Source organism: Pristiophorus japonicus, chromosome 9 (genome assembly GCF_044704955.1).
Source record: "Pristiophorus japonicus isolate sPriJap1 chromosome 9, sPriJap1.hap1, whole genome shotgun sequence".
NCBI lineage: Eukaryota > Metazoa > Chordata > Chondrichthyes > Pristiophoridae > Pristiophorus > Pristiophorus japonicus.
In genome coordinates, this window is record NC_091985.1 from 12,963,558 (window position 1) to 12,989,151 (window position 25,594).

Below are 25,594 nucleotides of genomic sequence, written 5' to 3' on the forward strand. Positions count from 1 at the left end.
GTACAGGGAATTGGTGAGGCCACACCTGGAGTACTGCATACAGTTTTGGTCTCCATATTTAAGGAAGGATATACTTGCATTGGAGGCTGTTCAGAGAAGGTTCACTAGGTTGATTCCGTAGATGAGGGGGTTGACTTATGAAGATAGGTTGAGTAGGTTGGGCCTATATTCATTGGAGTTAAGAAGAATGAGAGGTGATCTTATGTTTCTATGTTTCTATGTTTATCGAAACATATAAGATAATGAGGGGGCTCGACAAGGTGGATGCAGAGAGGATATTTCCACTCATAAGGGAAACTAAAACTAGGGGACATAGTCTGAGAATAAGGGGCCGTTTATTTAATACTGAGATGAGGAGGAATTTCTTCTCTCAGAGGGTTGTAAATCTATGGAATTCTCTGCCGCAGAGAGCTGTGGAGGCTGGTTCATTGAATATATTTAAGGTGGAGATAGACAGATATTTAAGCAATAAGGGAGTAAAGGGTTATGGGGAGTGGGCAGGGAAGTGGAGCTGAGTCCATGATCAGGTCGGCCATGATCTTATTAATAAGAACATAAGAAATAGGAGCAGGAGTAGGCTATACGGTCCTTCAAGCCTGCTCCGCCATTCAATAAGATCATGGCTGATCCAATCATGGACTCAGGTTCACTTCCCTGCCCACTCCCCATAACCCCCTATTCCCTTATCGGTTAAGAAGCTGTCAATCTCTGTCTTATATATTTAATGACCCAGCTTCCACAACTCTCTTAAATGGCAGAACAGGCTTGAGGGACCAAATGGCCTACTCCTGCTCCTATTTCTTATGTTCTTATGCTATCATCTCAAAGTTAATCCCAAATCACACCCCACCCTGACTTGAAAATATATCGTCCGTTCCTTCATCGTCGCTCGGTCAAAATCCTGGAATTCCAGACAGCAGCACTGTGGGAGCACCTTCACCTCATGGACCGCAGTGTTTGAAAAAGGTGGCTCACCTCCAGCTTCTCAAGAATAACTAGAGATGGACAATAAGTGCCGGCCTTGCCAGAGACGCTCAGCTCCCGAGAATGATTTGTTTTCAAATATGAAATATTTCAACTCTTTTCAAGGCCATTAAACCTTCAGATTTTTGTCTGGCATTTGCTGGCTGGGAGTAAATATGTTAGCAGTTAAAAAAATATGACCTACATGCTTCACTGCAACTATCAAATATATGATTGATTGCCCGGTCCATGAAACCCTTTGACTTCTTGCGCTAGAAAATTGTAACTTTGTCAATTTACTCATTTTTAAAGTGAGGGGTGAAGCAGGAGATGGTTTTGGAATACAAGTCTTTGTCCAGAAATCTTGTCCAGCAAAGCTATTACTCTTCAGTTTCTATTACCCCACAGTAATGCATCATTTAGCACTGATGCCGGAACGGGAGGAGCCAAATCAGCCCCTTGGGCCTGTTCTGCCATTCAATTAGATCATGGCTGATCTGTATCGCTGCTCCATCACCCGCCTTGGCTCCGTAACCATTAATTGCCTTGCCCCAAAAAATCTATCAATCTCAACTTTGAACTTTTCAATTGACCACCCCCCAACCCCCCCCCCTCCCCCACCGCACCCCGACCCCCCCACCGCACCCCCACCCCCCCCTCCCGCCCACCCCCGCAGCCTGACCAGCTTTTTGGGGGAGAGAGTTCCAGATTTCCACTACCCTTTGTGTGAAGAAGTGCTTCCTGACATCACCCCTGAACAGCCTTGCTCTAATTTTAACGTAATAAAAACAGAAAATGCTGGAGCTACTCAGCAGGTCAGGCCACATCTGTGAAGGTAGAAACAGAGTTAACTCACTCTGACGAAGGATCATCGACCTGAAACATTAACTCTGTTTCTCTCTCCACAGATGCTGCTTGACCCGCTGAGTATTTCCAGCATTTTCTGTTTTTATTTCAGATTTCCAGCATTCGCAGTATTTTGCTTTTCGAATTGTTAGGTTATGTCCCCTTGTCCTGGAATCCCCCACCAGAGGAAATAGCTCCTCTCCATCCACTCTATCAACTCCTTTAAACAGCGTAAACACTCCAATTAGATCACCCCTTAATTTTCTATACTCAAGAGAATACAAGCCTAGTTTACAAGTTAACCATGCATGGTAATCAGCAGCCAGCCCCAGCAGGAACATACACTTGGTGTTTTATCCTCAATGTCCAATCTTTAAATCCGACCAAACAAAATTCCAACCTATTTATATTAAAACAAAAACGTGTTATTTCAAAATGTCAACTTTCAACCTTACCCTGTTGATCTGCCCTGTCGTTTAGTTCATCGAGGGCTCCCTCTGCGTGGATGCTCTTGGCTAAGGTTAAAGCGTACGTCACAAGGGAGAGGGTATAGTTGCTGCTGATTCCATCTTGCAGCTTGCGTTCGAGATATGATACAGCGTCTGACACCTGATCTAAAGTTTTGTCCTGGAAGAATTAGTGTTCAAAATCATTTTCAAGTCAAGCTAACAAGATACAAAAGAACAAAAGCACAATTTGCGGTAAAATAGGGAAAAGGGTGCAAAGCGCATCAACAAAGGATACCGTGTCTTTAAGCTCAGAGAACCAGCCATTATTACGCTTGATGATACAGTAGGCTCGGTGTTTTCTTGATTGAAAGAAAAGAAAGACTTGCATTTATATAGCGTCTTTCACAACCTCAAAGCGCTTTACAGCCAGTGAAGTACTTTTTAAAGTGTACCCACTGTTGTAATGTGGGAAACGTGGCAGCAAATTTATGCACAGTAAGCTCCCACAAATAGCAAAGTAATACTGACTAGATATCATCATAGGCAGCCCATCAGAATCGAGGAAGACTTGCTTCCACTCTAAAAATGAGTCCTTAGGTGACTGAACACTCCAATACAAGAACCACAGTCCCTGTCACAGGTGGGACAAATAGTCGTTGATGGAAAGGGTGGGTGGAGAGTCTGGTTTGCCGCACGCTCCTTCCGCTGCCTGCGCTTGCTTTCTGCATGCTCTCGGCGGCGAGACTCGAGGTGCTCAGCGCCCTCCCGGATGCACTTCCTCCACTTAGGGCGGTCTTGGGCCAGGGACTCCCAGGTGTCAGTGGGGATGTTGCACTTGATCCGAGCGGTCTTAAAGGGAGTGGACTTAAACAGAGTGGTTTATTTGGGAGTTTGGAAAGTGTGGGAATTCAGCGAAGAGGGGGAAGAAAGAGGGGCAGACTGGAGCAGCGAGCAGCAGCGAGTGGGCGGAGTTTAAATTGAGCGGGAGGCCCAGAGACAGCGCAGGCCAGAGCAGCGGCAGCAGTGAGTAGTGGAGAGCCAATAGCAACTCAATACAGGAGTGAAGTCAGCAACCAAAAGTGACATCGGCACAAGGGAAGGAGCTGATTGGTGAGATGCCGTTGAGTGTTTTTTTTTGTCTTCGAGTGTTAAGTTTGTTTTATAGTTTAATTTATAGTCTATTAACTAAAGGCATGGCAGGGGCAGCTCAGTCCCGTGGAGTGCATATGCTGTGGCACGTGGGAGGTGCTGGACACTTCGCGGAGCCTGGACGACCACGTGTGCTGGAGGTGTCTCCAGCTGCAGCAACTAGAGCTCCGCGTTTCGGAGCTTGAGCGGCAGCTGGAATCACTGCGGTGCATCCGCGAGGCTGAGAGCTACGTGGGATAGCACGTTTCTAGAGGTGGTCACCCCACAGCTACAGAGCACGCAGGCAGGGAGGAAGTGGGCGACCACCAGACAGAAGAGGAAGACTCGGCAGGTAGGGCAGGAGTCCCCTGAGTCCATCTCGCTCGCCAACCATTCTTCTGTTCTGAGTAGTGGTGAGGGCGATGGTGCCTCTGGGGAGTGCAGCCAGAGCCAAGTCTGTAGCAGCACGGGTGGCTCAGCTGCACGGGGGGGAGGAAGAATAGTGGAAGAGCAATAGTGGTAGGGAATTCAATAGTCAGTGGAGCAGACAGGCATGTGAACAGCTAGAGATCGTGGTCCATATCGGTACCAATGACATCGGTAGAAAGAGGGATGAGGTCCTGCAGACAGAGTTTGGGGAGCTAGAAGAGAGATTAAAAAGCAGGACCTCCAAGGTAGTAATCTCCGGGTTACTGCCGGTGCCACGAGCTAGTGAGTACAGAAATAGCAGGATAGAGAAGATGCATGCATGGCTGGAGAGATGGTGCAGGCGGGAGGGCTTCAGATTCCTGAGGCATTGGGACAATTTCTGGGGGAGGTGGGACCTGTACAAGCCGGACGGGTTGCACCTCAATGGAGCCGGGACGAGTATCCTCGCTAGGAGGGTTTGCTATTGCTGTTGGAGAGAGTTTAAATTAGTTTGGCAGGGGGAGAGAAACTTGAGAATAGATTCAGTGGGGAGAGAAGCAAAGCTGGAATTGGGCAGCAGAAAAGTAGAAAGTGAATTTGGAAGACAGACGAAACAAGGGTTCGAAAATAAATAACAAGGGAGTTTGGCGCCACTAAATGATATATACTTCAAAGCAAGGAATATAGGGAATAAGGCAGATGAGCTGAGAGCACAGATAGACACTTGGGAGTACAATATTGTAGCCATTACTGAAATATGGCTCAAAGAACGACAGGTATGGCAGCTCAACATTCCTGGTTACAGGGTTTTCAGACGGAATAGAGAGGGGGGAAAAAAGGATCGGGGGGGTCGCAGGATTGATTAAAGAAGCAATTACAACTGTGAGAAGGGATGGTATGATAGAGGGGTCATCAAACGAGGCAATATGGGTTGAATTGAAGAACAAAAAAGGGGCGATCACACTACTGGGAGTGTACTATAGACCCCCAAACAGTCAGAGGGAGATAGAAGAACAAATATGTCGGCAAATTGCTGCGAAGTGCAAAAACTATAGAGCTGTAATAGTGGGGGATTTCAACTACCCTAATATTAAGTGGGAAAAAAGTAATGTGAATGGTACAGAGGGTGCGGAATTCATAAAATGCATTCAGGAGAACTTCCTTAGCCAGTGTGTAACAAGCCCAACAAGGGAGGGGGCAGTTCTGGACTTGGTTTTGGGGAATGAAGAGGGGCAGGTGGAAGGGGTATCAGTGGGAGAGCATTTTGGTGCTAGTGATAATAATTCAATAAGGTTTAGGATAGTTATGGAAAAGGACAAAAGTAGATCAGGAAAAAAGTTCCCAATTGGGGTAAAGCCAATTTTGCTGAGCTGAGATGGGATTTGGCCAAAGTGGACTGGAAACGGCTACTTGATGGTAAATCAGTGTCAGAGCAGCGGGAGGTATTCAAGGAAGCGATCCTGAGGATACAGAGCAAGTATGTTCCCTTAAAAAAAGGGTGGGGCTAACAAATCTAGAACCCCCTGGATGTCAAGAGGCTTATGGCAGATACCGAGAACTCAATACAAGGAATTCTAGAGAAGTATAAAAAGTGCAGGGATGCAATTTAAAAAGATATCAGGAAAGCAAAGAGAGAGCATGAAAGAATGTTGGCAAGTAAAATTAGGGAAAACCCAAAGATGTTTTATAAATACATTAAGAGCAAGAGGATAACTAGAGAAAGAGTGGGGCCTATTAGAGACCACAAAGGAAATCTGTGTGTGGAGGCAGAAGATGTGGATATGATTCTTAATGAATACTTTGCATCTGTTTTCACAAACAGGAGGGGTGATGCAGACTTTGCAATGAGGGAGGAGGAGTGTGAAATATTAGACGAGATAAACATAGTGAGAGAGGAAGTATTAAGCGGCTTAGCTACTTTGAAAGTGGATAAATCCCCAGGCCCGGATTAAATGTATGCCAGGTTGTTAAGAGAAGCAAAGACGAAATAGCAGAGGCTCTGATCATCATTTTCCAGTCCACTCTGGCTACATGTGTAGTGCCAGAGGACTGGAGGACTACTAATGTTGTACCTTTGTTTAAAAAGGGAGAAAGGGATAGACCGAGTAATTACAGGCCAGTCAGCCGAACCTCAATGGTGGGAAAATTATTGAAAAAAATCCTGAGTGACAGGATAAATCTTCATTTAGAAAGACATGCATTAATCAAGGACAGTCAGCATGGATTTGTTAAGGGAAGGTCATGTCTGACTAACTTGATTGAATTTTCAAGAAGGTAACCAAGATGGTCGAAGAGGGAAGAGCATATGATGTAGTGTATATGGATTTTAGCAAAGCTTTTGATAAGGTCCCACATGGTAGACTGGTCAGGAAAGTAAAAGCCCAAGCCCATGGGATCCAGGGCAAAGCGGTAAGTGGGATCCAAAATTGGCTCAGAGGCAGGAAGCAAAGGGTAATGGTTGATGGGTGTTTTTGTGATTGGAAGGCTGTATCCAGTGGGGTTCTGTAGGGCTCAGTGCTGGGTCCCTTGCTTTTTGTGGTACATATCAATGACTTGGACTTGAATGTTGGGGATATGATTCAGAAGTTTGCAGATGACACTAAAATAGGATTTGTGATTGATAATGAAGAAGAAAGCTGCAGATTGTAGGAAGATATCAATGTGCTAGTCAGGTGGGCAGAACAGTGGCAAATGGAATTAAATCCAGATAAGTGTGAGGTAATGCATTTGGGAAGGGCTAACAAGGCAAGGGAATACACATTAAATGGTACGACACTGAAAAGTGTAGAGGAACAAAGGGACCTTGGAGTGCAGGTCCACAGATCCCTGAAGGTAGCAGACCAAATAAGGTGGTTAAGAAGGCATATGGAATACTTGCCTTTATTAGTCGAAGCGTGGAATACAAGAGCAAGGAGATTATGCTTGAATGGTTAGGCTGCAGCTGGAGTACTGTGTGCAGTTCTGGTCACCACATTACAGGAAAGATGTGATTGCACTGTGAAAGGGTGCAGAGGAGATTTACAAGAATGTTGCCTGGACTGGAGAATTTTGGCTATGAGGAAAGGTTGGAGATGTTGTTTTCTTTGGAACAGAGGAGGCTGAAGGGAGACCTTTTTGAGGCATATAAAATTATGAGGGGCCTGGATAGAGTGGATAGAAATTACCTGTTTCCCTTGGCAGAGGGGTCAACAAGCAGGGGACATAGATTTAAAGTAACTGGGGGAAGGTTTAGAGGTGATATGAGGGGAAATTTCTTCACCCAGAGGGTTGTGGGGGTCTGGAACTCACTGCCTGAAAGGGTGGTAGAGGCAGAAACCCTCACCACATTTAAAAAATACTTGGATGTGCGCTTAAAGTGCCTTAACCTACAGGGCTATGGACCTAGAGCTGAAAAGTGGGATTAGGCTGGATAGCTCTTGGTCGGCCGGCACGGGCACGACGGGCCGAAATGGCCTCCTTCTGTGCTATAAATTTCTATGATTCTATGAGATAATCTGTTGTTGTAATGTTGATTGAGCGATAAGTATTGGCCAGATCATCAGGGATAACTCTGATGAAGGGTCATTGACCTGAACCTTAACTCTGTTTCTCTCTCCACAGATGATGCCGAACTTGCTAAGTATTTCCAGCATTTTCTGCTTTTATTCCAGCATCCAGCAGTATTTTGCTTTGTACCGGGGATAACTCCCCTGCTCTTCTTCGAACTAGTGCCATCATAGTGAGATCCTTTACTTCCACCTGCTTCTCAGTTTAACATCCCATCCGAAAGACGGCACCTTTGACAGCACTCCCTCAGTACTGCCTAGTGTCAAACTAGCTTTTTGTGCTCAAGTGTCTGGATTGGGACTTGGACCCACAACCTTCTGACTCAAAGGTGAGAGCGCTGCCCACTGAGCCACAGCTGACTAGTAATGGGAAATGTTTTCAATTAACCTTTTCCCTCCACTCATTTACTTCCTTCCTCCTCCTTGGTGCTGCTGTAAGATTCCATGGGCTTCAACAACACTACCGGCATCTCCATCAACCAACCAGGCTTCCTGTGTGAGGTCAAATAGGCTACTCCATCAACAAGGGGGGAGCCAAACTGCTCAATATCCACCCCCTCAGCCATTGCCACACTATGGCTTCAGTGTGTACCACCTACAGGATGCATTTCTGCATGCTCTCGGCGACGGGACTCAAGGTGCTCAGCGCCTTCCCAGATGAACAGCACTTCCCAGCCCTATGACCTCAACCACTGAGAAGGGCAACAGCAGCAGTATCATGGGAACCATCACCTCCAGGTTCCTCACTTGTACATTTATCGGCGTTCCTTCATCGTCGCTGGGTCAAAATCCTGGAACTCCCCCGCCTAACAGCACTGTGGTAATAGGCAGTCCCTCGAAATCGAGGAAGACTTGCTTCCACTCTAAAAGTGAGTTCTCAGGTGACCGAACAGTCCAATATATGAATTACAGTCTCTGTCGCAGGTGGGACAGACAGTGGTTGAGGGAAAGGGTGGGTGGGGAGTCTGGTTTGCCGCACGCTCCTTCCGCTGCCTGCGCTTGATTTCTGCATGCTCTCGGCGACGAGGCTCGAGGTGCTCAGCGCCCTCCCGGATGCTTTTCCTCCACTTAGGGCAGTCTTGGGCCAGGGACTCCCAGGTGTCGGTGGGGATGTTGCGCTTTATCAAGGAGGCATTGAGGGTGTCCTTGAAACATTTCCTCTGTTCACCTGGGGCTCACTTGCCGTATTGGAGTACCGAGTAGAGCATTTGTTTTGGGAGTCTTGTCGGGCATACAATGCGGCCCGCCCAACGCAGCTGGTCGAGTGTGGTCAGTGCTTCGACTCTGTAACTTCACCACATGGACTGCAGCGGTTCAAGACCACCATCTTCTCAAGGGCAATTAAGGACGGGCAATAAATGCCAGCCTTACCAGCACCAATCTTCAGTTTTCTTAAGCTAAAATTTAAAAATATTCATTTATTAATGCCTCATCCATGCCTTTGTTACCACTAGACTTGACTATTCCAACACGCTCCTGGCTGGCCTCCCACCTTTTACCCTCCGTAAACTTGATGTCACCCAAAACTCGGCAGCTTATGTCCTAATTTGCACCAAGTCCCGCTCGCCCATTAACCCCTGTGCTCGCTGGCATACATTGGCTCCTGGTTAAGGAACGCCTCAATTTTAAAATTCGCACGCTTGCTTTTAAATCCCTCCACGGCCCTCGCTCCTCCCTATCTCTGTAATCTCCTCCAGCCCCACAATCCCCCCGAGATGTCTGCGCTCCTCCAACTCTAGCCTCTTGAGCATCCCTGATTTTAATCGCTCAACCATTGGTGGCCGTGCCTTCTGTTGCCTAGGCCCCAAGCTCTGGAATTCCCTGCTTAAACCACTCTGCCTTTCTAACTCTTTATCAACCCTTAAGAAGCTCCTTCAAACCGACCTCTTTCATCTGCCCGAATAACTCCTTATGTGGCTCAGTGTCAAATTTTGTATGATAATCACTCCTGAGAAGCCTTGGGACTTTTTACTACATTAAAGATGCTGTATGAATGCAAGTTCTTGTTCAACAAAAATAATTGTCGCAGTGGGGCTGGAAAAGAGGGATGGTAAGAGGGGAGATTTGATGGTGACACTGAAAGGGGGGAGAGAGGTGGAATCAGGGGCAAATTACCCAGGGGGCAGATGAGACTGCAGCCCCAGGACCACCAAAGAATATAGGCCCACCAAATAAATGTCGGGAAAAAAATATAAGGCCTCCTAAATAGGCTGAATAGAATAGACAATAAGAGAGGAAAAACAAGACCGAGGAAAATATTGTTTATTGGTCTAAAGTGAACATACCTATTTTTGTAGACAAGAAGCTAGAATTTCCCCAGCCTAATGCATGTTTAAACGTGATTTTTTTTTTTTTGTGCGTTAAAGTGCTTTTTTGTTCTTAAAATGAAGTGCACAAAATTCCCCAAACTTTAAGAATGCTGTTTGTAAAATATCGGCAAAAAGCAGATCGCCAATGTGAAAAAAAAACGCACCGCCTAAGTTTGGCCATTCAGCAAACCCATTCTCGGGTGGGAAAAAAACGCAGGAGAAAAGCAGGCATTGCAGCCTCAGAAACGTCGGTAAGTAGGAAGGCCAGCAAAAAAGGTAAGTTAAAGTTTTCATTTTTTATTTCTTTTGCAGCGATTACTTAGTTAAGAGTTTTGTAAATGTTTTGTGACTTTTTGTTTTTTGTTTTGTATCTTTTTTTTGTGTGTTTTCTTCTCTCCCCTAGGGTCTGTATTTTTGGTGTTGATAGGCCTCGGGCTAAAGTTGGCGGGATCGCGATTCTTAATGTCAATTGTCGTACAACGCCGTTTTTAATGACAGGCATATTTTATGGCCAAATATACCCCCTTTAAAAAATGGCGACATTTTTATTCTTACTTATTCACTAAAATGACGTTAGTTGTCAAATAACAAGAGGCTGGGGAATCTCTAGCCCAAGATCTTTACTATTTATCTGTGCTATTATTGAACTGGGTTATTATTGAGAAATTCGCATATAGGAAGTCTCACAATGTTATCTTGTAAAGTATCTACAGGATATATATTTGCTTCTACAGGTTAGATTCACTTGTTTATACCTATATACAGAAGTACCTATATACACTAATGTACCTATATACAGAAGTATCTATATATACTAATGTACCGATATACAGAGGTACCTATATACACTAATGTCCTTATAATGTACCTATAATGTACCTTTGTCCGTAAGATAAAGGTCCTCCACCAGTTGTCCTCGCCACACAGCACATCCCCCCAGTCAGCAAGATCCATGGCGCGGCCCTGGACAACGTGGGCCATTTCCCATACCTCGGGAGCGTCTTATCAACAAGAGCAGACATTGATGATGAGATTCAACACCGCCTCCAGTGCGCCAGTGCAAGCTTCGGCCGCCTGAGCAAAAGAGTGTTCGAAGATCTGGCCCTCAAATTTACCACCAAGCTCATGGTCTATAGGGCTGTAGTAATACCCGCCCTCCTGTATGGCTCAGAGACATGGACCATGTACAGTAAACACCTCAAGTCACTGGAGAAATGCCACCAACGATGTCTCCGTAAGATCCTACAAATCCCCTGGGAGAACAGACGCACTAACATTAGTGTCCTCGGCCAGGCCAACATCCTCAGCATCGAAGCACTGACCACACTTGATCAGCTCCGCTGGGCAGACCACATTGTCCGCATGCCAGACACGAGACTCCCAAAGCAAGCGCTCTACTCGGAACTCCTTCACGGCAAAGATGGGCAGAGGAAACGTTACAATGACACCCTCAAAGCCTCCCTGATAAAATGCAACATCCCTACCAACACCTGGAAGTCTCTGGCCAAAGACCACCCTAAGTGGAGGGAGTGCATCCGGGAGGGCGCTGAGCACCTCGAGTCTCGTCGCCGAGAGCATGCAGAAATCAAGCATAGGCGGCGGAAAAAGCATGCGGTAAATCTGTTCCACCCTCCCTTACCCTCAACGACTGTCTGTCCCACTTGTAACAGGGACTGTGGCTCTTGTATTGGACTGTACAGCCACCTAAGGACTCATTTTTAAAGTGGAAGCAAGTCTTCCTCGATTCCAAGGAACTGCCAATGATGATGATATACACTAATATACCCATATACACTAATATACCTATATACACTAATACACCTATATATAGAAGTACCTACATACACTAATATACCTATATACAGAAGTACCTATATACACTAATATACCTATATACACTAATATACCTATATACAGAAGTACCCATATACACTAATATACCTTTTCTAGAAGTGCCTATCTACACTAATGTACCTATATACAGAAATACCTCCATACACTAATATACCTTTATACACTAATATACCTATATACATTAATATACCAATATACAGTAGTACCTATATACACTAATATACCTATATACAGAAGTGCCTATATACACTAATATACCTATATATAGATGTACCTATATAGACTAATATACCGATATACAGAAGTACCTATATAGACTAATATACCTATATTCAGAAGTACCTATATATACAAACGTACCTATATACAGAAGTACCTATATACACTAATGTACCGATATATAGAAGTACCTATATACACTAAAAACCTATATACAGAAGTACCCATATACACTAATATACCTATATACAGAAGTACCTATATACACAATGTACCTATATACAGAAGTACCTATATACACGAATATACCAATATACAGAACAGAATATGTACTAGCCTGTTTTATTTCACATGTTATTGAGAGAAATTTACATATATGTATAGGAATCTAGTATTGCAATGTTACCAGAACCAGAATATATACCTACTTGATATAGAATCTATGCTTTCATTGTTGAATATACTGGCCTATGTTTTCATACTCAGAATCAGAATCATAAACCTAATGTAATGAACATGAACAAAGATAACTATCGGCCCATTTGGATCAGTTTGCCCCAGGCCCATCAGGCCCTGAATCCGGCCCTGGGTGGCGTTGTTCCAAAGCACTGCACCAGACAGAGAGCAAGGAAGAAGAATTTATTCAGGAAATGATACAAAGACCATCAGACATACCATGTAGCCCCGATCCTCCAACAGGGCCGTCAGTACGTAAGCGGTGAGGGATGTTGGTCCATTCTGTCCACCCTGTAGCTCTGTGTGGATAACTCTCCCTGGCTCCCAGAATTCACCCTTTTCATTCTGGTGGCTCATTATCCAGAGCATCATCCCGTCCAACACCCCAGTGTCGATGTAAATTAAGTCCTGTGCCTGCAAAAAGCACCTCAGAACAAAGGCCGACAACCTTTATTGGAAAAGAAGAAAAAAGAAGATGTATTTTTGTTTTAATTAATTACAAGAAGGACATAGAAACACTGGACCATGTGTAAAAAAAGATTTCCAAGGATGATACCAGAGCTGAGAGGGTAGAACTAGCAAGAAACATTGAACAGGCTAGGGTCCTCTTCTCTCGGAAGGAGAAGGCTGGGAGGTGACCTGATAGAGGTCTTCGAAATGATGAAGGGGTACGATAGGGTAGCGGGAGTGAAGATGTTTCCACGTGGGGTCTCCAAAACTAGTCTCTGGAGTGGGTTTTGAATACACGCCCTGCTGACTCAGAGGTGAGCATGCTACCCACTGAGCCACAGCTGACACCTAGCTGGCATATCTCGGTGTCACATCCACTAGTCCAATTGATCTGGGTAAGCTCAGGTAGATCTGGGCATATAGCACTGGGAAGTGTACAGTTCTGTCTCTCCTCTCTACAATCCCAACCCTGTGGATACTGAACATCAAACTCCTGTACCTAAGGTGTGATGTATTTGCAGCCGTGCTCTGTACCATGCATTGTACCATGTAATTACATGTAACAACCAACAGATGGGGAAAGCCCGGGAGGCACACATTACTGCACCTCGTGCTGGCTCCCTATATAAAGCAGGCTCCCCCTGCAGTGTTCACTTTTGGAGTTTACATTAAACCTAAAGGTCACAAGATGATCAGCTCCAGCAAATGGGCCTTGTGTGATTTATTATAGTGATAAGCATATGTAACAACTGGCGACAAGGATAGGATCCTAACATGCAGCTATGGCCACCATTGACTACATCGAGCGATATTGCGTCGGGGAAGACTGGGATGACTTCATTGACCGGTTGGATCAATGCTTTGTCACGAAAGACCTAGAGGGAGACGCGAATGCCAGCAAACGCAGGGCCATCCTCCTCACGGTCTGCGGATCACGGACATACGCATTGATCAAGGATGTACTGGCCCCGACGAAACCCGCTGAGAAAAGTTACGAAGAACTGTGCGAGCTAGTTTGAAATCACCGAAAGCCGAAACGCAGTGCGCTCATGGCGAGGTAACGTTTCTACAGCCACCGGCGCGGGATAGGCCAAGACGTGGCAGCGTTCATCGCCGAGCTCAGGCAGCTTGCTGGGCCTTGCACATTCGGGACAGTTCTTGAAGAAATGTTTAGAGACTTCTTTGTTTTGGGAATCGGGCACAAAGGGATTTTCCACAAATTGCTAGCGGAGGAAGACTTGGACCTAGCTCAGGCATACATGGCCAGAGAGGAAGAAACAAAGCTACTCTACTCACAACTTCGGAATCACCTGGGGCCAAACGCCGTGAATACGCTAAATTAATCGACAGACAGGAGAAGTGCCCCCAGCTGGGCTAATGTGACCTCTGCTCGACCTGAGATGACTCACTCACCACAGCAATGGACTAAGGCGAAGAGACTAGAACCTGTGAATGCAAGTCCACCAGCAAGCTGTTGGCGCAGTGGAGGGGCTCATTGTGCAAACCAGTGCAGGTTCAAACAATATGTCTGCAAGAGTTGCTCAATGGTGGGGCACCTCCTACGAATGTGTAAACGTGCTATAACTCGATACGTAGCGGAGGATAGGAGGTCAAGCGTAGATCCTGAGGATAGCGCAGTGATGACCGAGGAGGAAGAGGTACATGGGGTGTACGTGCATGAAGTGCACATCTTTACCAACAAGAGTCCCCCGATTATGATGAACGTTAAACTGAACGGCATACCAGTACCGATGGAACTGGACATGGGCGCGAGCCAATCGATCATGAGCCAGAAGGCCTTCGAGAAATTATGGGCAAACAAAGCACACAGGCCCAAGCTGAGCCCGATCGACGCAAAGCTGCGCATCTACACCAAACAGATTATCCCGGTCCTCGGATGCTGTACGATGGTTCTGTGCATAAATTGCCACGAGAGATTGTTCCCGGTAACGGGCCCACGCTGCTTGGCAGAAGCTGGCTGTGGAATTTTAACTGGAAATGGGGCGATGTAAAAGCATTATCGTCGGTGGAGAAAGCCACGTGTGCGCAGGTCTTAGACAAGTTTTCGTCACTGTTCCAGCCTGTCATCGGCAGCTTCACAGGGGCCAAGGTGACAATTCACCTCAGCCCAGACATGAGACCCATTCACCACAAGGCCAGAGCGGTCCCTTACATGATGCGGGAGAAAGTAGAAGTCGAGCTACATTGGCTTCAGCGCGAAGGCATTATATCGCCAGTGGAATTTAATGACTGGGCCAGTCTCATTGTCCCCGTTCTTAAAAGTGATGGGATAATTAGAATCTGTGGGGATTATAAAGTAACCATAAACCGAGTATCGTTACAGGACCAGTACCCGCTACCCAAGCCGGAGGATTTGTTCGCGACCCTGTCGGGCAGAAAGCTGTTTTCGAAATTGGACCTCACCTCGGCGTACATGACCCAAGAGCTGGCGGAATAGTCTAAGAAGCTGACATGCATAAACACACACAAGGGGCTGTTTGTATACAACCGGTGCCCCTTCGGGATCCGTTCAGCGGCTGCGATCTTCCAACGAAACATGGAGAGCCTGCTGAAATCTGTCCCAGGAACTGTCGTCTTCCAAGACGACATCTTGATCACCGGACATGACACCGATGAACACCTCCATAACCTGGAAGAGGTGCTACGCCGACTAGATCGAGTAAGTCTAACAGTGAAATGAACCAAATGCGTCTTCTTGGCACCAGAGGTGGAATTCCTGGGAAGGAGAATCGCAGCAGATGGCATCAGACCCTCAGACTCCAAGACGGAGGCGAACCAGAAGCCCCCAGATCACGCAACACGACGGAGCTGCGCTCGTTCCTAGGACTACTGAACTACTTTGGTAACTTTCTGCCTGGGCTGAGCACTTTGCTTGAACCATTACATGTACTGCTCCGTAAGGGTGATGACTGGGTCTTGAGTAAAAATCAAGAAGCTGCCTTCAAGAAGGCCAGAAACTTATTGTGTTCAAACAAACTACTGGCGCTGTATGATCCCTGTAGGCATCTTGTTTTAGCGTATGATGCGTCATCCTACGGGGTCGGGTGTGTGATTCAACAAGCGAACATGTTGGGTAAGCTCCATCCTGTAGTGTACGCGTCTTGCAGCCTTTCCAAGGCCAAAAGAGGATATAGCATGATCGAAAAGGAGGCCCTAGCTTGTGTGTACGCGGTAAAAAAGATGCACCAGTACCTATTTGGCCGGTGGTTCGAACTAGAAACCGACCACAAGCTGCTCATGTCGTTATTCTCCGAGAGCAAAGGCATTAATAACAATGCCTCAGCTCGCATTCAGAGGTGGGCATTAACGCTGTACGCTTACGACTACACGATCCGCCACAGACCAGGCATCGATAACTGCGCAGATGTGCTCAGCCGGCTCCCGCTCGCCACCACCGAGGGTGAAGCGGAGCGACCCGCGGAACTGGTCGTGGAAGCCTTTGAGGGCGAAGGGTCACCCATCATGGCACGCCAGATAAGAATCTGGACCAGCCAAGACCCACTGCTGTCTCAGGTGAGAAACTGTATATTAAATGGAAACTAGGCAACCATGTATGGAGAGATGCATGGCGATTTTAAGCCGTTTCACCGGCACAAGGACGAGCTATCCGTCCAGGCCGACTGCATTTTGTGGGGAAATCGCGTAGTCCTACCCAAGAAGGGCAGAGATTTATTTGTCAAGGATTTCCATAGCACACACCCCCTGGCATTGTAATGATGAAAGCCATTGCGAGATCGCACGTGTGGTTGCCCGGCATAGACGCAGATTTAGAGTCGTGCGTACACCGGTGCAACACGTGCTCGCAATTCAGCAACGCACCCAGGGAAGTCCCCCTGAGCCTGTGGCCCTGGCTCTCCAAACCCTGGTCCCGCATTCATTACGCAGGTCCCTTTCGAGAAAAAAATGTCCTAGTTGTAATTGATGCTTATTCTAAATGGATCGAATGTGCTATAATGTCGTACAGCACATCCACCGCTGCAATAGAGAGCCTTCGGACAATGATCGCTACCCATGGCCTGCCTGACATCCTTGTTAGTGACAATGGACCATGCTTTACGAGTTCCGAATTTCGCGAATTTATGTGCTGTAATGGCATAAAGCATGTCAGGTCGGCCCCGTTCAAACCAGCCTTCAATGGCTAAGCTGAACGGGCAGTACAGATCATAAAGCAGGGCATGCAGCGAGTGACGGAAGGCCCCTTGCAGACCCATCTGTCTCACGTGCTGCTTGCATATCGGACGAGGCCCCACTCACTCACAGAGGTTCCGCCCGCCGAACTCCTTGTTGTGTATCTGTAAAGCATGCACTCCCATGTTCCGCCACCAGGAAGCTCATCCCCTGAAGTCCCAAGGGATCCCAGCATCCCTTGGGAGCACTGTATAAAAGCCGGCCCCTGAGGCCTGTTCCTCACTCTGGAGTGTCTTATTAAAGACTGAGGTCACTGTTACTTTAACCTCCCTGTGTGCAGTCTCATCTGTGTTAGGAACACAATAACTGGCATCGAGGATACGAATCCGATGCAAAGATGCAGCAAACTGTGGGCATCCTGGAGAAGTTCTCGGAGGGTGAGGACTGGGAAGCCGATGTCGAACGGCTAGACCAGTACTTTGTAGCCAATGAGCTGGACGGAGAAGGAAGCGTTGCAAAAAGGAGAGCGGTCTCCTCACGGTCTGCGGGGCACCGACCTACAGCCTCATAAAGAATCTTCTGGCTCCGGTGAAACCCACAGATAAGTTTTATGAGGAGCTGTGTAAACTGGTTCTGGAGCATCTTAAATCGAGGGAGTGCGTGCTGATGGCGAGGTATCGGTTCTACATGTGCCAGTGATCTGAAGGTCAGGAAGTGGCGAGCTACATTGCTGAGCTAAGGCGACTTGCAGGACAATGTGAGTTTGATGGCTACCTGGAGCAAATGCTCAGAGACTATTTTGTACTGGGCATTGGCCACGAGACCATCCTACGAAAACTTTTGACTGTAGAGACACCGACCCTCAGTAAGGCCATTGCAATAGCACAGGCGTTTATGTCCACCAGTGATAACACCAAACAAATCTCTCAGCACACAAGTGCTAGCAATGTTCATAAATTAACTGGAACTGTGTTTGCAAGCAGAAATGTACAGGGCAGAAACCACGAGTCTGCAACTACCAGCAGGCCTCAGGTGACCCAGATGACTCAGAGTCCGCAACAAAGGATGAATGCAAGGCATTTCACACCTTGTTGGCGTAGTGGAGGCTTCCATTCAGTCTATTCATGCCGCTTCAAAAGGTATGTTTGCAAGAGCTGTGGAACAATGGGGAACCTCCAACGAGCTCGCAAACGAGCTGCAAGCTCTGCAAATCCTGCTAACCACCATGTGGCAGATGAAGATCGGTCAATGGTGGATCAGAGCAATTTTGAGCCTCAGAGAGAGGAGGCAGATGCTGAAGTACACAGGGTGCACACATTTTCGACGAAATGTCCACCTATAATGTAAATGTAAAATTGAATGGCTTACCCGTAGCCATGGAACTGGACACTGGAGCTCGCCAATCCATCATGAGTAAAAAGATGTTTGAGAGACTGTGGTGCAACAAGGCACTCAGACCAGCCCTGAGCCCCATCCACACAAAACTGAGAACGTACACCAAAGAGCTTATCACTGTACTGGGCAGCGCCATGTTCAAGGTTACCTATGAGGGCATGGTGCACGAACTGTCACTTTGGATTGTCCCGGGCGATGGCCCCACACAGCTTGGAAGGAGCTGGCTGGGCAAAATCCGCTGGAACTGGGATGACATCTGAGCGCTATCACATGTCGATGAGGCCTCATGTACCCAGGTTCTAAATAAATTTCCTTCCCTTTTTGAGCCAGGCATTGGAAACTTTTCCGGGGCGAAGGTGCGGATCCACTTGGTCCCAGAGGCATGACCCATTCACCACAAGGCACGAGCGGTACCTCACATGATGAAGGAGAGAGTAGAAATCGAGCTGGACAGGCTGCAACGCAAGGGCATCATCTCCCCAGTGGAATTCAGCGAGTGGGCCAGCCCGATTGTTCCAGTACTCAAAAGTGATGGCATGGTCAGGATTTGCGGCGATTATAAAGTAACTATTAATCGTTTCTCGCTACAGGACCAATACCCGCTACCTAAGGCAGACGACCTATTTGCGACGCTGGCAGGAGGCAAGACGTTCACCAAGCTCGACCTGACTTCGGCCTACATGATGCAGGAGCAGGAGGTGTCTTCGAAGGACCTCACCTGCATCAACACGCACAAGGGACTGTTCATCTACAACAGATGCCCGTTTGGAATTCGGTCGGCTGCAGCGATCTTCCAGAGAAACATGGAGAGCCTATTCAAGTCGGTACCATGCATGGTGGTTTTTCAGGACGACATATTGGTCACGGGTCGGGACACCGTCGAGCACCTACACAACCTGGAGGAGGTCCTCCAGTGACTGGATCGGGTAGGGCTGTGGCTGAAGAGGTCGAAATGCATCTCCAACAAAAGTGGAGTTTTTGGGGAGAAAGATTGCAGCGGACGGCATTTGGCCAACAGACGCCAAGACAGAGGCTATCAGGAACGCGCCCAGGCCACAGGATGTCATGGAGCTGCGATCGTTCCTGGGATTCCTCAACTATTTTGGTAACTTCTTACCAGGGTTAAGCACATGTGTTATTGCGAAAAGGTGAAAACTGGGTATGGGGAAAAAACAAAGTAATTGCTTTTGAGAAAGTCACAAACATTTCATGCTCCAACAAGCTGCTTGTATTGTATAACCCGTGTAAAAGACTTGTGCTAGCATGTGATGCATCGTTGTATGGAGTCGGATGTGTATTACAACAAGCTAACGTTGCGGGGAAGTTGCAACCTGTCGCCTATGCCTCCAGGAGCTTGTCGTAGACCAAGGGAGCCTACAGCATGATTGAGAAGGAGGCATTAGCGTGTGTGTTCGGGGTAAAGAAAATGCATCAGTACCTGTTTGGCATCAAATTTGAGCTGGAAATCGATCACAAGCCCATCATATCCCTGTTCGCTGAAAACAAGGGGATAAATACTTATGCCTCAGCCCACATACAAAGGTGGGCACTCGCGCTGTCAGCGTAGAACTATACCATCCGCCACAGGCCAGGCACCAAGAACTGTGAGGATGCTCACCACGCGGGTGGAAATGGCGCAGCCTGCAAACTCGTTGATAGTGGCGCAGCCCGCAGACTTATTGATGGTCATGGAAGCGTTTGAAAATGATAAATCACCTGTCACGGCCTGCCAGATTAGGACTTGGACTAGCGAAGATCCTCTGCTGTCCCGAGTAAAACACTGTGTACTGCATGGGAGCTGGGCCAACATCCCCGTTGAAATGCAAGAGCTCAGCAAGCTGTTCCAGCGGTGAAAGAACGAGCTGTCCATTCAAGCAGACAGCCTGTTGTGGGGTAACCGCGTAGTGCTACCCAAAAAGGGCAGGGAGACATTCATCTCGGATCTCCACAGCACACACCCGGGCATAGTAATGATGAAAGCGATAGCCAGATTCCACGTGTGGTGGCCCGGTATCGACTCTGACTTCGAGTCCTGTGTACGGCAATGCAGCGTATGTGCTCAGTTGAGCAACACGCCCAGAGAGGCACCACTAAGTTTGTGAGCCTGGCCCTCCAGACCATGGTCAAGGATCCATGTCGACTATGCGGGCCCCTTTCTCGATAAAGTGTTCCTGGTGGTGGTGGTGGATGCTTTTTCAAAATGGATTGAATGTGAAATAATGTCGGGAAGCACCGCCACCGCCATCATTGAAAGCCCAAGGGCCAAGTTTACCACCCACGACCTGCCTGACACACTGATCAGTGACAACGGGCCATGTTTCACCAGTGCCGAATTTAAAGAATTCATGACCCGCAATGGGATCAAATATGTCACCTCGGCCCCGTTTAAACCAGCCTCCAATGGACAGGCAGAGCGGGCAGTACAAACCATCAAACAGAGCCTTAAATGAGTCACAGAAGACTCACTCCAAACCCGCCTGTCCTGAGTACTGCTCAGCTACTACACAAGACCCCACTCGCTCACAGGGGTGCCCCTGGCTGAGCTACTCATGAAAAGGACACTTAAAACCAGACTCTCGCTGGGTCACCCCAACCTGCATGATCAGGTAGAAAGCAAGCGGCAGCAACAAAATGGAAATGATGGTCGCACCACTGTGTCACGGGAAATTGATCTGAATGACCCTGTGTATGTTCTAAACTATGGACATGGTCCCAAGTGGATCGGGGGCACGGTGATAGCTAAAGAAGGGAGTAGGTTGTTTGTAGTCAAACTAGACAATGGACAAATTTGCAGAAAGCACCTGGACCAAACAAGGCTGCGGTTCACAGACTGCCCTGAACAACCCACAGCAGACACCACCTTTTTCGAGCCCACAACACACACCCAAACGATCAACGACACCACCCCGGACCAGGGAATCAAACCCATCACATCCAACAGCCCAGCAAGGCCAGGCTCACCCAGCAGCCCTGCAGGGCCAACAACACGCCAGCCCAGCGAGGGCACAGCCAACACACCAGAAAGACATTTGTACCGAGGCAGTCCACCAGGGAAAGAAAGGCTCCCGACCGCCTCACCTTGTAAATAGTTTTCACTTTGACTTTGCAGGGGGAGTGATGTTGTATATCTGTAAAGCATGCACTCCCATGTTCCGCCACCAGGGAGCACATCCCCTGAAGTCCCAAGGAAACCCAGCATTCCTTGGGAGCACTGTATATAAGCCTGTCCCTAAGGCCTGTTCCTCACTCTGGAGTGTCTTAATAAAGACTGAGGTCACTGTTACTTTAACCTGTGTGCAGCCTCATCTGTGTTAGGAACACAATACTCCTCATGAAGAGCAAAACAAGATTGTCCCTCGTGTACCCTGTTTTAAGTGAGATTGTCAAAAACCGGCGTCTTAAGCAATGTACATATCATGACCGCAACTCTGTAATGCATTGTATCAATGTCGATGACCCTGTTTTCGTGCTGAACTTTGGTACGGGCCCCAAGTGGCTTGCAGGCACTGTCATAGCTAAAGAGGGGAGTAGGGTATTCACTAATGGCCAAACCTGCAAGAAGCACATCGATCAAACCAAATTGAGGTTCACCGATGATCCAGAACCGCTGGATGACTACAATGACATCGACTTCCAACCACAAGCAACAGAACCGGTGGTTCACCAAGAGACAGAACCCGGACAGTCCGACCAGAGCCGCAACACCGCAAGGCAGTGACACTCCAGTCAGGCCGCCCACACCCAGTGTCCAACTCAGACACTGAACCAGAGAGCGCAGACCCCCGGTCAGGCACGAACCTGTAAACCGCATCTAAAGACTTGGGGGGAAGTGTTGTGATGTATTTGCAGCCATACCCTGTACCATCCATTGTAACATGTAATTACATGTAATAGCCAACAGATGGGGAAAGCCCGGGAGGCAAACATTACTTCACCTCGTGCTGCCTCTCTATATAAAGCAGACTCCCCCTGCGGTGATCACTTTTGGAGTTTACATTAAACCTAAAGATCACAAGGTGATCAGCTCCAGCAATGGGCCACGTGTGATTTATTATAGTGATAAGCATACGTATTATAAGGATGTGGTTTTGTCTTGGTAATTAGTTGGCCAAGGCTTGGATTAGTCATATTAAAAATGTCAAAAGTAATGTAAATCACAGAAACATAGCAAATTCATGAACATTTATGTCTTATGTTTCTCCCTCACCTTATTTTTCTCTCCGCCTCCTGACTGTTTCTTCTCTCTCCCTTCTTTCTTTTTCTCATTCACTTCTGTATCTCTTTTTCCTCCTTCACTTACATCTCTAAGTCTGCACTTCTCTCTCTCTCATCTGCAATTTATTCATTTATTTCTTTCTCTGCCTTCCCTCTATTGTGGTTTTCCGTTTCTCCTCCTTCATTTTTCTCTCTCTCTCCCCCTGTTCCTTGAACTATCTATTTCTCTCCTCCTTCACTTGTGAAGAGATCGCAAAGTTGTTGTTTAAAGAATGGACTCAGTCGAGAATATTTCATCGACTTTATGGGTTTTTCTGCGAGTATTTTCCCTGTGATGGGATCATCCTGTGCAGATAAGTGAAAAAGTTGTTTTGTTAAAACTCCAGAGACCACATGGCAATTCGCTGTGACAAAAGCACGGTCAGTCATCCAGAACAGGTTTGCCCACCAGTCCCAGCTAAAGGAAGGGGGCCACAAATATTGACAAAAGAGCTGTTGGCCAGGAAGGGCAGCCATTGCCAAAGCCACTCTAATATGCAAAAGCACATCTCACTTCCATCTCAGAAGGAAAAATAGAACAATGAACCCACGAGCCTGGCCAGCCAAAGGGGAGCCGGATTTTTCCCAACACAAAGCCTCGGAGAGATGCCCAGATTAAGGGCCATCAGCCCAATACACATGGGTTGGATGGCCCATCACTGACTACGTACCCGTGCTTAGAAACAAAGGGATTTTAAAGATTGGCGGGAAAGATAGGGTCTTTTCCACTTTATTTGTAGCCTGAAGCTTGGAGCTTGGAGTGAAGCTTGGAGCTTGCAGCTTGGAGCTTGTACTTAGAGCGAGCCCACTCTCCCTCTCGCTCTCGCTGCGCCAAGATCGATGGACCAGAGGAAGGGGCTGCAGTACCGCAGTCGAAGCCACCGAGACTGAAGACCAGGCAGTGACATCCCACAGCTGAGCTGAGAAAGGAAACCGGCTGTGTGTGGTGGTGAGCATGGTCGCGAATGTCCCAAGCCAGTAACCAGATATCCCACGCAAGCTGGGTAAGGGCATAGGGTTTTCTCAGAAGTGAAGCTTTTCAGGGCTATTCTGGGGAGGGTAATTCATTGGGAGGGGTAGAGTTAGAATCCACCAGGGAATTACTGCATGTTGCTAGGTCTCATTTCTGTACTGTGTGTATTTTGTTTGTAACCTGGATTTTATTCTCCACAGAAACAGTGATTTCGTTTAGTCGTGCATGTTTTAGCCAGTGTATGTTAGACCAAATAAATATAAGTACGATTTTTCACCGAAGCGTTCCTGTCCGTGACTCATTTCATTTACACTCTGAATAATAATTCCCGGGTCTAGAACTTTCGTAACGCAGGGGTGATTCGAACCGTCCATCTAGCAATTGGGCTAGGATCAAAACCGCTTACACTTGTGACTTTGTTTCTTTCTCTTCTTCATCCCTCCCTCTCTTTCTCGCTCATCATTTCTGCCTCTCTTTTCACTTTGGTCTCTCTCCTCTTTCACTTCTGGCTTTCTTTCTCTTCTCCACTTTTATCAGTCCTTCTGTCTCTCGTTCTTCACATCTTTATTTCTCCCGTTCCCTCTCACTCCTTCACCTCTGACCCATTCTCTCCTCATCTACACTTTCAGGTCTTTTTTCCCGCAACATTCACTCCTCTCTCTCTTGCTCTTCTTCGCTTGAAAAATATCCTGAAGGACAGGATAGATTTTCATTTAGAAAGACATGGATCAATCAAGGACAGTCAGCATGGATTTGTTAAGGGAAGGCCGTGCCTGACTAACTTTTTGAGGAGGTAACAAGGAGGGTGGGATTGTTTTCTTTGGAACAGAAGGAGTTGAGGGGAGACCTTATTAAGGTGTATAAAATTAAGAGGGGCCTAGATAGAGTGGATAGGACAGACCTATTTCCCTTGTCAGAGGGGTCAAGAACAAGGGGGGGGGCATAGATTTAAAGTAATTGGTAGGAGGCTTAGAGGGGATTTGAGGGGAAATTTCTTCACCCAGAGAGTGGTAGGGGTCTGGAACTCACTGCCTGAAAAGGTGGTAGAGGCAGAAACCCTCACCACATTTAAAAAGTGCTTGGATGTGCACTTAAAGTGCCGTAACCTACAGGGCTACGGACCAAGATCTGGAAAGTGGCTGGATAGCTCTTTGTCGGCCGGTGCGGACACGATGGGCCAAAATGGCCTCCTTCCGTGCTGTAAATTTCTATGATTCGATGATGATTCACTTCTGGCTTTCTTTATTCACCTCTCTATCTCTCCTCCTTCACCTCTATCTCTCTTTCTACCTTCTCCTTCATTCCTGTTGTTTTCCTTGCCTCCATTTCTGACCGCTTCGCTCCCTCTCTTTGCTTAAGATTGAGCTCGCTCTCGTGAAACAACCCATGGCTCGAATAAATGAGTGAATGGTTTGGAATGAACCAAACACTCACTCGCAGTCAGCACCCTTACCAGAGACAGGAAAGGAAACTATATTTGACACACGGCAACAAACAACCTGGTTGCCCAGATCAGTTACAATTTTGCTGAAACTTGAGTCCTTTCAAAGCTGAATCGTGTCATTAAACAATCCTCGGTAGAATGTTAAAGTATGGTAATCCTGCATAATGTTTGATGCTGTACTGCGTTTGTAAAGTGGATATGAAATGTTGGGAGTTTGCCAATCTCACTTACTTCCTTGCGAGACTTACTGACCGCAAAAAGGCTTGATTTAATGAAAAGTTAGCAACCATTATATGTGAATGGATTTTAACAGATTTTCCCCCCAAATTAATGAGTAACAGAACATAGTGCTTATACACCAACTGTATTAGGCATCCCATTCTCTGAAAATCTGCATTTTTACAGCTCCTTGAAAGTGTAACTGAGCAATTGAAACTGCAGCCTCATCAAAACTCAGGGAAGAGGGAGGACACGCAAGATCCATAGTGGGAGCAAGAAACTGTATTTACTTGTCCTTTACTGAATGTGAATTAATTGTTCGTAGTTCCTTTCTAGCGTATTCCCCATTGGGGCCGGCTTGTAGTGCTTAGGAAGAGCTAGGGAGATAGTTAAGAAAAGTACTGAAAAGTGCAGTAATATCAACCACAGCGAGAGAGAGAGAGAATGAGATAGAGAGAGAGAAAGAGTGTGAGAAAGAGGGAGAACGAAAGAGCAAGAAAAAAAGTGAGAAACGAGAGCAAAGCTGCTCTTTG

General features: G+C 47.0%; 1 protein-coding gene across 1 annotated transcript in view; it reads right to left on the reverse strand.

The window, feature by feature from the left end:
• The window catches only part of cd109 (CD109 molecule), a 222,920-nt gene that overhangs the window by 37,839 nt on the left and 159,487 nt on the right, over nt 1–25,594 (reverse strand). The window contains exons 29-30 of the mRNA XM_070889012.1: nt 12,397–12,625; nt 2,265–2,436 (exon numbers count right to left, since the gene is read on the reverse strand). Of these exons, the coding sequence (XP_070745113.1) occupies nt 2,265–2,436; nt 12,397–12,625 (401 nt within the window). The remainder of the gene's footprint in view (nt 1–2,264; nt 2,437–12,396; nt 12,626–25,594) is intronic.